General features: G+C 34.5%; 3 protein-coding genes across 6 annotated transcripts; 2 read left to right on the plus strand and 1 right to left on the minus strand.

Annotated features, from left to right (window-relative positions):
* The first annotated feature begins 195 nt into the window (after nucleotides 1–195).
* LOC18041488 (intermediate cleaving peptidase 55, mitochondrial) lies at nucleotides 196–5911 on the plus strand. 3 transcript variants are annotated; one of them, XM_006433495.2, is made up of 14 exons: nucleotides 196–444; nucleotides 952–1026; nucleotides 1241–1504; nucleotides 1859–1951; nucleotides 2205–2411; nucleotides 2700–2803; nucleotides 2991–3057; nucleotides 3136–3243; nucleotides 3487–3579; nucleotides 3896–3986; nucleotides 4193–4263; nucleotides 4686–4741; nucleotides 5127–5187; nucleotides 5616–5911. In XM_006433495.2, the coding sequence occupies exons 1-14, from the start codon at nucleotides 397–399 to the stop codon at nucleotides 5727–5729; spliced, it is 1452 nt and encodes a 483-aa protein (XP_006433558.1). In that variant the 5' UTR covers nucleotides 196–396; the 3' UTR covers nucleotides 5730–5911. The 3 variants fall into 3 exon arrangements, with proteins under 3 accessions (XP_006433558.1, XP_024039014.1, XP_006433557.1); XM_006433494.2 differs by having other exon boundaries at nucleotides 430–444; nucleotides 1227–1504; XM_024183246.1 differs by lacking the exons at nucleotides 4193–4263; nucleotides 5616–5911.
* A 2660-nt stretch (nucleotides 5912–8571) lies between these two features.
* Nucleotides 8572–9453, plus strand: LOC18041624. The gene has a single exon (XM_006433497.2). The coding sequence runs from the start codon at nucleotides 8811–8813 to the stop codon at nucleotides 9306–9308; it is 498 nt and encodes a 165-aa protein (XP_006433560.1). The 5' UTR covers nucleotides 8572–8810; the 3' UTR covers nucleotides 9309–9453.
* Nucleotides 9454–10207: 754 nt separating this feature from the next.
* Nucleotides 10208–12748, minus strand: LOC18042464 (DUF724 domain-containing protein 3). 2 transcript variants are annotated; one of them, XM_024183247.1, is made up of 4 exons: nucleotides 12327–12748; nucleotides 12128–12233; nucleotides 10662–11171; nucleotides 10208–10545 (listed from the first exon to the last, which is right to left on the minus strand). In XM_024183247.1, exons 1-4 carry the CDS (start codon nucleotides 12620–12622, stop codon nucleotides 10531–10533), a joined length of 927 nt encoding a protein of 308 aa, XP_024039015.1. In that variant the 5' UTR covers nucleotides 12623–12748; the 3' UTR covers nucleotides 10208–10530. The 2 variants fall into 2 exon arrangements, with proteins under 2 accessions (XP_024039015.1, XP_006433562.1); XM_006433499.2 differs by having other exon boundaries at nucleotides 12128–12748.
* Between the last annotated feature and the right edge of the window lie 1222 nt (nucleotides 12749–13970).

The following is a 13970-nucleotide window of genomic DNA, read 5'->3' on the forward strand; positions in this document are numbered from 1 at the left end:
ATGTAAAAAAAATGTTAACGGATGGGGTTATTTGCACCTAAAATAACTTTTAAACTCCCATATGTGATTAAAAGTGCTTTATTATTTAATTTTACAAATTAAAAGGACCATAAATTGACATTGGATGTATGTATTTTAAAAAAGCATCATTTACACTAATTTATTTATACACAAATTCCTAAACTTTAATTGCAAGTCAAAGATTAACAGCACCCCGAAAAAATCTCGACAGGGACTTATGTTTTGGACCAAAAGTGCCGATATAAAAGTTAAACCCTGCACACGGAACTTAGTTATAAGTTTCGTCCGAGACTCCGAGGTTTAAGCTGTTCAAACAAAGTACAACCCATCTTTCGAACTTCAAAGACAGTTGCAGAAGAGCAGAAGCTAAAAAAAATGCAAATTCTAATGCGGAAACTACTTCAAAGAATCTCATGTAGACAAGTAATATGTCCTCTGTATATGCCTTTCATGTGTTAATAGCATCGTATTTACCAAATTTTTAAAGAAAGTTTCTTTTTTTAATTATTAATTTAACTTTTTGGGCTGAACTCTGAAGTGGGCACTTTGCAGATAGTCCAGTGAGTAGATAAAATTCATGTTAATTGAAGCTTTTATCTTGAATAAAGATGTGATTTTGGGGCTAAATATTTTGGGAATTTTCATAAGGAATTGGGTGGCAGAAGCTATTTTATCAATTATATGTTTTTGGGCTTATATGAGTAGCATTTAGGGACTGCTGCTGAGGAATGAGGTTGTTGCTTTGTACTTGCTTTGTTTTTTGTGTTGAGTGCTGAATTCGTTGGATTATTTGTTGATGGCGGTCTAATTTGCAATTATCAATCAAGTTACTTACTTTATCTGTTGATGGATTTTGTGAATGCCTGCTGTATAATACTTATTTGGCTTTTGATGAATTTTTGTTTCGGTGTTTTGTTAACGGGTTTCTAGGTCAATGGACGGCGTGCATATTCTACAAAAAAGTTTGTTGATAGTGGACAACCAACTCCAGCGTCCCATCCTCAGGTGCGGCAACTCAATATCTGTGTTTACTTATCAGTATTTTGATTCTTAGGAACCTGGTTTGGAAGTAACTAATGTATATTATCAATACATATATACCTGCTGAAGAATTGCATTTATTTAGCAAAACAAAGTGAAATCCTTGAAAGAGAAACTAGTTTTAGAATATTGCTAAATTGTGTTTAGCTAATAATCAGCTTTAGGGGTGGCTTTGTAGTTAATGAAGGAAGGGGAGATCACACCTGGAATAAGTGCTGAGGAGTACATCTCAAGGAGGAAAAGGTTATTGGAGATTCTCCCAGAGAATAGTGTTGCCATCCTTGCAGCTGCCCCTGAAAAGATGATGACCGATGTTGTGCCTTACCCATACCGGCAAGATGCTAATTACCTATATATCACCGGCTGTCAACAACCTGGTGGTGTGGCAGTTTTAAGCCATGAGTGTGGTTTGTGCATGTTCATGCCAGAAACATCTGCTCATGTATGACAACTCTCTGGCATGATAGATTTTTCTTAATGCACTACTTTTGACATTGACATGATCCCTGCACAAATGACTTGGATATATTGTAATTTTCCCGCCTACATATGTATGCAGTTTGGTGCATGAAACTAAGTACCCAAGCAAATGTGGTATCATCTCTTCTTTATAAAATAACATAAATAAATAAATACTGCTCGAGTTACACTCAAATATGCATGTAGAAGCAATACTAGTTATTCCTATACATTGTGATAGCCATAAAGTTTAGTCAAGGCTAGTTCCATGAATCTCTGCAACTTTTAATATGGACAAAGTTCTGATGTGAGTTTTGATTAAATTGTTTATTTTTAGGATGTTATCTGGAAGGGGCAAATTGCGGGAGTCGATGCAGCCGCAGAAACATTCAAGGCTGATAAAGCATATCCAATGAGCAAAATACAGGAGGTGAGTTGAATACTCTGGTTGTGTGAAGACTAGGAAAACATTATTGTTGTAATGCATTACAGGATGATTTGGTAGAGTCTACTTCAATGAATTACTAGACATTCCTGTATCTAGCAAACTGGAAATTTTGGCCATAGTTCTTTTGAGCCTCTTTAGAGATGTATTTGATTTCCGGTCGGTAACAGTAACCTAGCATCTATTCACATGCTTTATGCAGAATTGTTTTATGTTTCTTATTCTAATATTGCTGCAGATCCTTCCAGATATGATAGGGAGATCTTCCAAATTGTTCCATAATCAGGAGACAGCTGTACAAACATACACGAACTTGGAGGCCTTCCAAAAGGCAGATTTCTATGGCGCAGTTAGAAATCTTTCTAGGCTTACACATGAGTTGAGGTGGGTAAAATCACCTGCTGAGCTCAAGTTAATGAGAGAATCTGCATCAATTGGTTGCCAGGTACTTCCAAGTGTGTGTTGTAGCTAACTATCTTCAATTTAAAGTCCTCTTCTCATATAATATAGATAAAATTAGAACTTCAGTCCCATTAGATCAGCCTTAGATTTATATATATATATATATATATATGTGGAAAAAATATTATTTTTAACTTATTATTTTTACTTCTTTTATTTCTTGAGATTTTCATAATTTTGCTGTGACTGCTGTCTTTTTCAGATGGTTAATTATGGTTGTAATTCGGAACCCCTGTTTGATATTTTATGGATTAAATTTATTTTCTTTCAGGCCCTTTTACAGACAATGCTGCATTCAAAGTCACATCCTTATGAGGGTTTGTTAGCAGCAAAGTTTGAATATGAATGCAAAATGAGAGGTGCCCAAAGAATGGCGTGAGTATTTTCCTTTCAAATGGTTGGAACCAGAGAAATTATTTAAATTATATACTTTATTCTTTTACTTTATGTGCTATTGTGATGTTGGGTGTGACAAGATATAAAATTATAATGGATTCTAGCCTGAAGTATTATATACTGTAAAATTTTCAGATGATTAATGAATGTGATTCCTTTTTGCTAGATTTAATCCTGTCGTTGGTGGTGGCCCTAATGCTGCTGTTATACATTACTCTCGGAATGACCAGAAAGTATGTTCACTTATCAAAATGTGGATTTCATTCTCACCAAAAATCCTATTGTGACTATCTTTGCAACATATTTTGCAGATTGATGATGGGGATCTTGTTTTAATGGATGTTGGGTGTGAATTGCATGGTTATGTCAGTGATATGACACGTACCTGGCCGCCAAGCGGTAGCTTTTCTTCGTTAGAAGTACGCACTGCTTCATGTTCTCCTGCTATTTAATCTTGGACAAAAAATAAAATGGTATTTATATGCACCATGTTGTGCATTAAGTTTTGGAACATCTGAAACTGCTGTAATTCTAACAGTTTTTTGTTTACTTAATTCATTTTCTTTCATTGGTTTTGTCATTTAAAAATTTTGTTATTCTCTAGTGCTTTAAGCCATAATGAATGAATGTTGCATTGTTGATGTTTATTTTCTACTTTCTAGGAAGCGCTTTATGATCTCATACTTCAAACAAACAAGGAATGTCTGAAGCTGTGCAAGCCTGGCGCTAGCCTTCTACAAATACACCACTATTCAGTATGATCGTTAGAACCTAAAATTGTAGTTACTCTGTTTTTCCTTTGAATCGATTCCCCTTGCCTGAAGAATGAAAGGATGGCACTTCATGTCCTCATTCCTTATAATTTGTTGTCACTTTGTGCCAAATGACGTGATGGCTCACTTTTTTATGACTCCTTGTTTATATGCCCTTGTTTATATAAATTATCTTATTATTGGACATATTTCTCCTGATAAAGTAATATGGTTTTATCTAGTTTAAGCTGCTTGATGCTTCAAACAAACATTTAACTGTAAGCAATTTTATAGTCCTGTTGACTTTGTGCTTACATAGGTTGGAATGCTGCGGAAAGGACTGAAGGAAATTGGAATTGTGAATAGCGATGGGACTGATCCCTACAACGAGCTAAACCCAACTTCCATAGGTTTGTCCAAACTTCACCCATCATACATGTCAGCTCGTCCTTTTGTCTATATAATGTACAATAACATATGGCTTTATTCGCACTATTCAATAATCTCTCCAAAATATTCAAGATAAGTTAGTTTCTAACCTAATAATAAATTAGAAAAGTGACACCAAAGGTGTAATTATTTATGTTACCGTTTCTTCATTTATTTTGATGTCCAGGTCACTATCTGGGAATGGATGTCCATGATAGTTCTGTGGTTACCTATGAACGTCCCTTGGAGCCAGGTGTTGTAAGTTGACATCCTGATGTGGTTTTATCCTTTTCTACTACTTTTTAGTGGCGTTTAAGAAATTCAAGACAGAAAAGAGGGGGGAGAGAATGTGAACCAGGATGTTGGTTTAACCTGTAGATAATTTGTCTTCATAAAAATTGGGTTTTTATGTTACATTATTCTTTGTAATATGTGTCGAATTAGCAAGTGGCAACATTAAAAGTATTGCTGTTCCAAATCTCCTATAACTTTACCAAAAAATGATTAGTGGCAATGAGAGTTTCTTTTGGAGGGCATGCTACATAGCCAACTTTCTCTGCTTTGGTAGTTTCTGACCAGACATATCGAAACTGCTTGTTTGCTTGCATCAGCATAGTTCACTTTTTCTTTTTTCTTTTTTTTTTTAAGGATTTTGTTAAAAGTTTGCAACAACTTTGCAGGTGATAACTATTGAGCCAGGAATCTATATCCCACGTTCTTTCTCTGGTCCAGAGAGGTACTTTTCAGTTTTATTGTGTATTACTGTTTCATCATGTCTTCAAAATTCATAAAATGAAGTTCCTTGAAGTCACACTTTAATACTGGTATATTGAATCCTCCTCTTGGAAAAAAAAAGGGGGATTGTCATCTGTTGATCATAGCAAAACAGGTCAATACTCTTTTTATTTTTAGTTTTTTTTTTCCAATGAGATCAATAGTTTGTTGAGTTCATTAATAATACCTGTTCTGTCTTATTTTATCTGTTTTAACAAATTCATCATCAAAAACTTGGAAAGTGATTGTCATGCTGCTCTTCTAATATGTTCAAAATTAGCCACTAGTTTGTGAGATTATACTATGACTCCTAATTGTTCCTGATTGGATAAAAAAATTTTTTCCAGGTTTCGAGGAATTGGGATAAGGATTGAAGATGAAGTTCTTATCACAGAAACTGGTTATGAGGTATACAGTTTTGATTTAGTTTGCATTTGGTTATATGAGTTTCGGGCAGCTAGATGGCCATTCCAATTCTCTTGATTTTTTCCTTTTATATGATGCTACTACCATCAAATATTTCCTTTGGTTGTGTGATTCAATGCTTTTAATCTGATGCAGTTGGAACTGTTGAAACGAACGATAACTTTTATAGTAGTAGTTAATATTACATCTACCGTTACTTCACCATTTTGAAATTCATTTGAAATACGTTGATATATATTTTCTCTCACACCTTGGCTGCTGTAATAGTTAATTGGTACATCATCTATGCAAGTAATCTTATGTCCTCCGAAGCACAAATACGTAAAACTAAAAATAACAAACTGGTGATGGTTTTTTTTTTTTTCCTAACATTCTTCGCTTTTGACTACCTTTACAAATTGTTGGAACAGGTCCTTACGGGCTCCCTGCCAAAAGAAATCAAACACATCGAATCCCTGCTAAATAACTTCAGCTCCGAAACAGGAAGGGAGAACCATATTAATGCAAAAGCTGCAACCAGTTGAACATTGCCTTGAAATTTCTGAGTTGAGAAGCCAAAACGGCAGCTTATTGGTGCATGAAATCACTTCCAAAAGCATCTTTTGAATTAGATTGGTTTCATTTTGCCCCGCGACAGTTATTATTATACAAATATGGGATTACATTGTATGCAAGTTGTTTTGTAAATTTTTGTCCTTCCAATTCATTCCTGGAAAAGCCAAATAAGTAGTGGAGAAAATAAGTTGGTAACACTTAACACAATGACTGATTGTTATTATCCACAGTATAGGTTGTGCATACACTTCCAAGTTTCTGTCAGTACTCAGTAGTGGGTTTGAGTCTAATCGCCAGGACAGAACCACATAAAAGTTGGACCAACTATTCAGAGGAGGATACGTAGGTCCTTCTGTCGGTTGGTATGGTTCTGAAGATCATTAACTAGGTTTGGTCGCCCATTACTACGCGGCCACTCAACGGTAAGCCTGAAACCAAACCAGAATTTAATTGGGTTTAGTAATTAATTTCTTTTTCTCTATCTCGAGGAATGTTTAGTGGGACCCAGATGGATTTGCGTGGCCCTAGCAAATTAAGGACACGTGTCCTTTTCTCTGCATTCTGCTTTGCTGTATAATTAGTAACTGACAAGTGTGGTAGGATGGATTATCAATAATCCCTTTATATCGCAATAACACACTTTATGTAATGGACTAATGCCTTTAAAACACTTGTTCAATCTATTTTTTGGAAAAAAAAATAAAAGGCGGCACATTACAATAAAAATTGAGTCAATACTAAATTACAATTATTAAAAATATTGTACAAGTAAATTATTCATAGACAAGTCACCAAATTACATAAATTTATTAGAATCTATCTGATCTATTCTATTAAGTAATTTGAATATTTAAATAAAAAATTTAATTCAAAATAAGCTAAATACATCACATTAATATATAGGGAAAAACTGTGGTGCAACTGTGGTACCGTGCCATAGTTGCACCCAGCCGTTGGCTTCCAATGAACCCCACTTATCTAAGTGGATTCAATGGCTGGATGCAACTGTGGCACAGTACCACAGTTGCACCGTAGTCGGACCCTAATATATAAGTGAACATATTAATTTTAGAAATCAATTTCTGAGAAGAAATCTCAATTTTACTTGTAAACATCATAATAAATAGGCTGAGAAAAACTAGTAATGGTATTTATTTTCTTGAATCTGATTAGAAATAAAATTTTGAATAAGAAATATATCTGTAAAGTATTATGCTATATTAAACAAGAAGCGTTATAGTTAATTTAAATACTGAAAGCGAGTGATGCGAACACTGCTCTACTAAATTTACGAAATGGTCCATAAACATTTTTCAATTTTCAAAAACACAATGCTTATTCATCTCGCATTCTAAGAAAGCATATACTAATTTTGTTAACAATCCACACATAGGTGCTAAGATTTTCAGGATTTTTTTAAATATGAAGGGGTTTCTTTTCTTCCCCATTAAAACGTTTCACCAACTTGCGATAGAATAATAATTAAAAAAAAAATGTTTATAGTGTGATGTCGTTATGAATTCTTAAGACAAAAATTATTTTTTACTCGGGCCCGGATATTCAAAGCTAGGGATGACAACTGGATCGCTCCATAATGGATATCCATAATATCCATCCAATTGGATCGGATAATATCCATCCAAAAATTTTTGGATCTTGAAATAGATATTTTAAAATTATATCCAGATGGATATAGATAGATATAGATAATTATTTTTATCCAATGGATATCCGTTTAACCCAACACAAGTTTAAAAAGTTTTAATTTTATAAAATTAAAAATAAAAAATATAATAAACAAACAATTGTAAAAATATTATATTAACTAGTGAAAAATTTAAATTCCTCTTATATTAAAAACTAAAGTTTTCAAAATTACCTTTTAATTTTTTAACTTATTTAATACTATTAATAATTATTATTTTATTTTATTAATTTAATATTATAAATGGACCTCCACCAAAAAGTTGTCGGACCACCACCGACCTCGCCGGAAGGTCCCCAGACCTCCGCCGAAATTCGCCGGAAATTTGCCGGACCGCCGCCACCGACCACCGAACCGCCATTTTATTTTATATATATATTATTACTAATATAAATAGTTTAATAGTTAAATTTGATATTAGAATTTTAACTATTTTATATTATTATTTTTATATAATAAAAATAAAATATCCATGGATCTCCATAACTATATGGATATCCATGTCTAATATTAAATATTGAATACGAATATGAATATATCCATTATGAATAATTATAAATTTGTATTTAGATGGATATTATCCATTCATAATTGGATATTTACCATTCCTATTCAAAGCTGGGCCCGGCCTTCTCGCTGGCTGGGCCGGGCATTTTTGCCAGGCCTCCTGTGTTCTTTCCCAACCAGTACTTCGATTTATCAACTTGAATAAAATGATTATAATTTATACACTGTAACTGAAGTACTTGCAATACCACGTGAACAACAGTAGTTGGTATTAACTTGGTACTTAAAATTAAATCCAAAAAGAAAAAGAGAATGAACATACGTACATGTCATCAACCACCCACTAAAGGATTTTGCTATGTTACATGCACAACTCATAAGAACCACATAATTATGTGAGTCTCGTAATTTATGTGGTTCTTATGGGTTATGTATGCTACATTACATATAATATAGGGACTCCCCCATTAAATAGGATCCTACTTCCAACAACATCACCTACACGTGGCAGTGTCTCATTGGTGACTCCTTTCAACCTACAGTTTTGCCCTTTAATTCCGCCATAAACTCCCAACTGCATCATAAATGCAAACGACCTTCTCCACTCTGATACGCTTCTTGTTTAACAAATTTACGACCTAGTAAGTTAAACGAACCAAAGCAAAATTCACAATGGCATTTTTACATATTTGTCCGAATATCAAGGGCAAATTTATAATATCACTTGTATAAATATTCCTGGAACCATTTTTAACTGCCACACCACCGCACCTCCCATCGGAAACCAGAAAGCCAAAAAAGGGAAATTTGGAGAGAAATTGTTGCGAGAAAAACAAAAATGTCTCTTGTGACGGAAGAGATCAGAGCCAAGGCAGAATTGTACCGTGGAGACGAGATTTGTCAGGAGAAGTCAAAGTTTTTGCTCACGGAAATAGGGTTGCCGAATGGGTTATTGCCCTTGCATGATATTGAGGAATGTGGGTATGTGAAAGAGACTGGCTTCGTGTGGCTGAAGCAGAAGAAGAGCATAACCCACAAGTTTGAAAAGATCGGCAAGCTTGTCAGTTATGCAACTGAGGTCACCGCCGTTGTTGAGCCTAACAGGATCAAGAAACTCACCGGGGTCAAGAGCAAAGAGCTTTTGATTTGGATTACCATGAGTGATATTTATGTTGATGATCCACCTACCGGTAAGATCACTTTCCAAACTCCTGCAGGGCTATCAAGGTCTTTTCCTGTCTCTGCTTTTCAGGTTGAGGAGCCAACTAAGAACGCCAAGGACAGCAAGAGCAAGGATGTTAAAGATCCGGCTGCTGTGGGCGTCAGGGATGTATAAGAGACATTAGAAAAATGCTCCGAGGCTCTATTTGCCCGTAGGTTCTGTCTTTATATCCGTTGCGTGTACTGCTGTCCTCCCCTACTGTCCTAATTGTTGTAATAAAATCAACTTAAAATTTCATCTAATGGTTCCATACTTTCCATGTTTTGAGATCTGTGTTTGTTACTAGAGTTCTGCAATTTCTTTTCTGGTTTTACAAGATCCGAGCGGCATCCTGTGGTCCTAAGTACGGCGTCTAGCGGATATGGCTGTTTGTCTTTACATACCACAATCAATGGCCAAAAGGATGAGAATTCCTTTTTCTTTTCTTGTTGGGGCATCAAATTTCGATTAAGATATGTCCTAAACCTATCGGTATATCTTTATTTTATCCTGAAACATGCTAAAGGAAGAGATCCGTTTTTCTCAAGTGTCGTTAGTACTAGACAATGAACAAAGAATGGCGACCACGGAAGTAAACCTAAGTAAGGCATCTTGATATGGGTATTTAATTTCCTAATTGACAGCAATTAATGGTCATTATTCCTTGGATTCTTTATTCTGGCACTTGGAACTTGCGGTTGCTTGATTAGATCAACCATAAGTAACAATGAGAACCCTTTTTTTTTTCTTCTTTCGCCTTTTTGAAGCATCAAAGTTCAGTCCACACACAGCCATATAGGGTCACAAGCCTGTCTTTTTATCTTTACTTTGGCCTGAACCTGCTAAAGTAAAGACCATTTTTATCGAGTGCCTTTACTGTAGACAATGAACAAAGCATGGTAGACTGGTAGCCTCAGAAGTTGTATAACATACGGATTTAATTTCAGACACCGACTCCATTCAATGCTTGCAACTACAGAATTCATGTCATTACACAGAATCAGACTACAATACTTCATGTGCAGAACAATTAATAGCAGCAACAGAAAAGTCTTTCTCAGTTACCAAAGTGAATGCAAACAGTCAATCCGACAGATGGATTTTACATCATTGTAACTTCTAGAGACAGTAGGATTTACATCATAAGCTGTAATCAATTAAAAGTAAAATTTTGGAAATTCGTGTTTATTTACATTCATAGAAAGTGCCTAAATTGGGAAAACAAGGCAACGACCAGTCAAAAAGTGCTGAAACTTGTTAAGCAGCAATGCAGGGAAAATTTAACTCATCCTATCACCATAGCTAGGGTTTAGACATGGAATGCGATCCTCTGCTCGTCTATTTCCCTCTCCAGCAATCACCATCTCAAACCCTTGATAAATTTCATAAACAGACAAACCATCAGTAACAAGTTTTAATCATGTTTCACAATTTACCAAACAATCTGTCAGAGCATCATAATAACTCACAAGAGCATGGGAGTCATACCTGGGAAGCTGTTACCCATTTGCCATTAATCCAGTCCTGATGTAGCCTTAAATCAGAATGCTCAAACGTGAGTTCCTCCTTGGTAGTCTTAAAATAGACGACGTACTTTGAGTTGCTACAAACCTTAGAAATCACACCCACCCACCAACCATCATTGTACAAGGCATCAACCTCATCAAGCTTATTGAAACGATCAACCATTAGAGTTTCTGGCGGAGAAGGTCTTATGTGTTTAATATCAATCTCTTCCTTCAAAAACTCTTTATCATCTTCTGTTCTCAAGCTCTGATACTCAACGAGATACTTGTCCTTCCCTGTTGGTTCAACAATAGTTGCAGCAAACCAAGCACCTTGAAAACCATCTTCATCACTGCTAACCTCAACTAATGTCCCCTTGCAAAATAGCCCTTCTGTGTTAAATTTGTCAGGCTCCTCTTCTGGTTTAGAATTCGAAAATAGCTCTTCAGTTTTAACTTTGTCAGGCTCCTCTTTAGAATTAGTTGCCAACTTCTGCAGTTCCAGATTTGAAAAGCCAAAATATTAACCAACTAACAAGAAACAGAATAAAAAATTATACCACAAAAACAAAAAAGGAGAATGGCATATGATTATAAGAACGATGTTTCTTGAGAAAAAAGGCCGTCTGCACCCTTTGCATTCACCACCTCATATCTCTAATTTACCAGAACCTATCACTTGACTATTTATGTATCAAAAAGCATATAATTATTAAGCTTCAGAATCGTCATAAAAGTCAATTCCCAAGTTTGATACATCCAATCAGTTTGTTACTTTCAAGTAACCAAAGTACATCAGCATTACAACCAACACCAAAGGGAGAAAGAAAAAGGTTTCTGAAAATAAGTAGAAAATTTAACCAGTCCTTCTTTCTCAATAGAGTTAAATATCCACAGACTAATTCCCTTAATATTACATTTTATGTTTCTAATTCTAAAACCAAAGGCAGTTGACAGGGAGGTTTCCTCACAGCCAAAGACCAACAGCTACCATTGTGAGTTAATAAACAATTCAATCAAGAAGATCCGTTTGTTTATCTTTAAAAATCAGATAAAGACATTTTAAGCCTTCAGTATATAACACTCGAATTTCCGTTCAGACTTCTAGCCATCTTTTCATAGTTACACTCGTCTGTCCAATTTTTACATGCCTTTAATTATCAGGAATCCAAGGGTAACCCACTACAATTGACTTTCACTAGCATATGTTAACCTGGTCTCATTAAATAATGATGCACGCCAGGCCAATTCACAATCACACCAGGCATGAAATCAGTCTATTCTTCCAAAACCCAATAAATACTGTCAATTCTCCCACACACACACAGACACACGAACATACAAAAAGAGGCCAAAACTACTTTCCCAAAATCAAGAATTCAACATGCATCACATACTATACCATCAAATCAATTCGAAATTAAAGCAATCTAAGAAAAAGAATGCTACCTCAGTCTCAGTATCATCTTCCAAAGGAGGTTTCCACTCACCCTTAATCCACTCTCTATGCAACCTCAAATCCTCAGCAGCAAACTTAATCTGCTCCTTCGAATTCCTGAAATAAACAGCAAATTTTCCATCATCAACCTCAGTTATAACCCCTTCCCACCACCCATCATTATAAAACGCATCAACTTCTTCCCCTAACTTAAACTGCCTCTCCTTCTCTCTCGGCGCCAACGGCCTCAGCAGATCCAAATCCACCACTTCCTTCAAGGGCTTTTTCCCTGCTTCGGTTTCGAACAGGCGGCTGTATTCGACCAAGTACTTTGTGGGGTTTCTTGCCATTGGCCGCCGAATTACGGTGCCCATAAACCATGAACCGCGAAATCCGACGTCGTTCGAGGAGATTTCAACCTGTGAGCCGGGATTGAAGGGCGTTCCTGAGTTGTCGGTTCTGGGTTTCGGACTCTTAGTCAGTTTGGATTTGGGTTTTCGAGGCATTCTTTGTTTTTCTTGGTTAGGGTTTTAGATTTTGGCGGGAGAGGGAAACTGAGGGCGTTCCGTTTCCGAAAGACAAATTGTCAACGTCAGCTTTAGGTATCAGTGCGTTTTTCTTTTCCAAAATGCATGTTTATTACTGTACTAATTAGCAATGAAGGCAAGAGTCCATTTTTAGCAGGATATTCAGAATTTAATCTGATTTATTTAATTTGTAAAAATTTGATTCAAGGATTAAATTACATTAAAAATTTATAGTCGGTGGATTGGATATGGATTTACTTCTATAAATTCACAAAAATTCTTAAATTCGTAAAAAAAATATTTATTTAGTAAAAAATTTAAACTTAATGTAGCATTATACTTACGAATAAATAAATAAGTTAAAATATAATTACATTAATATCATATTATATCTTATCCGATAATAATATAAATATAAATAATTAAATAAAAAAATATAACTTGCTAAGCAGTTAATTTTTATATGCTAATCTAAACAAAAGAATTTTTTTTGTGTATTATATTTTGAAACTTTTTAAGTATTTTTGAACTTTATTGAAGCAATTAATTTATTTAAATTTATTTAATTTTGAATTTGATCAGTAGTAAAATTATTTTTATATTAATTTTTTTTATTTAGTTAATTTGTAGATAGGACATAATTAAAAAAAAATTAGTCTACAAACCAATCCTTAAAATGGTGCATTGGATATGAATTTGGTCAAATCCGCATCCGATCCGCAGACGCATAGATTAGATTTATATTGAATTTCACCAATTCGTGGATTGAATTGAATTAAAAATTTATAATCCACAAAATCATGGATCGGATATGGATTGATGTTCAATCCACAAAATCCAATATGCGAGCACCCCTAATTTTTAGCTTTATTTTTATCTTATTTCAATCGAATTAAAATATTTTTAATCATATTAATATTTTTTTCAGTCGAATAAGGTTAAAATAGGGATGACATAATCCTACACGAGTTTAGGGTCTTATGGAGCTTCATTCCAAATATGGTAAATTTTGAATAATGTTTGGAGAATGAAAGAAAAATAATCTCCAAATTCTTAATGGGCGCGATATTTGGTTTTGTACTCCCCACCTCACCTCCACCCTAATCCCCATTACATCTAAATGTTTTTCAATTTTTTATTTAATAATTTTTGTTTTATCAATTGCATTGTTAGTTAATAAATTTTATTTTTCTTTTTCTTTTTCCTTGATATAAACAGGTTATAACTAAAAGAAAACTCTATAATATTATTTTTATTTAACGTTAAAATATTGTTATATTTTTTTTCTCTTAAGATACTGTTCTCTTCAAATATTTTTCAATTTTAA

Source organism: Citrus clementina, unplaced genomic scaffold (genome assembly GCF_000493195.1).
Source record: "Citrus clementina cultivar Clemenules unplaced genomic scaffold, Citrus_clementina_v1.0 scaffold_5, whole genome shotgun sequence".
Taxonomy (NCBI): domain Eukaryota; kingdom Viridiplantae; phylum Streptophyta; class Magnoliopsida; order Sapindales; family Rutaceae; genus Citrus; species Citrus x clementina.

What these genes read in the sequence shown, in the direction of transcription:
- LOC18041488 (XM_006433495.2), top strand. Translation starts at nt 397, where the DNA reads ATGCAAATTCTAATGCGGAAACTACTTCAAAGAATCTCATGTAGACAA. An exon ending in ACTCTCGGAATGACCAGAAA is followed by an intron (nt 3,058 to 3,135) that starts GTATGTTCACTT and finishes CATATTTTGCAG; the next exon opens with ATTGATGATGGGGATCTTGT. An exon ending in GCTAAACCCAACTTCCATAG is followed by an intron (nt 3,987 to 4,192) that starts GTTTGTCCAAAC and finishes TTTGATGTCCAG; the next exon opens with GTCACTATCTGGGAATGGAT.
- LOC18041624 (XM_006433497.2), top strand. Translation starts at nt 8,811, where the DNA reads ATGTCTCTTGTGACGGAAGAGATCAGAGCCAAGGCAGAATTGTACCGT.
- LOC18042464 (XM_006433499.2), bottom strand. Translation starts at nt 12,622, where the DNA reads ATGCCTCGAAAACCCAAATCCAAACTGACTAAGAGTCCGAAACCCAGA. An exon ending in AAGATGATACTGAGACTGAG is followed by an intron (nt 11,172 to 12,127) that starts GTAGCATTCTTT and finishes CTGGAACTGCAG; the next exon opens with AAGTTGGCAACTAATTCTAA.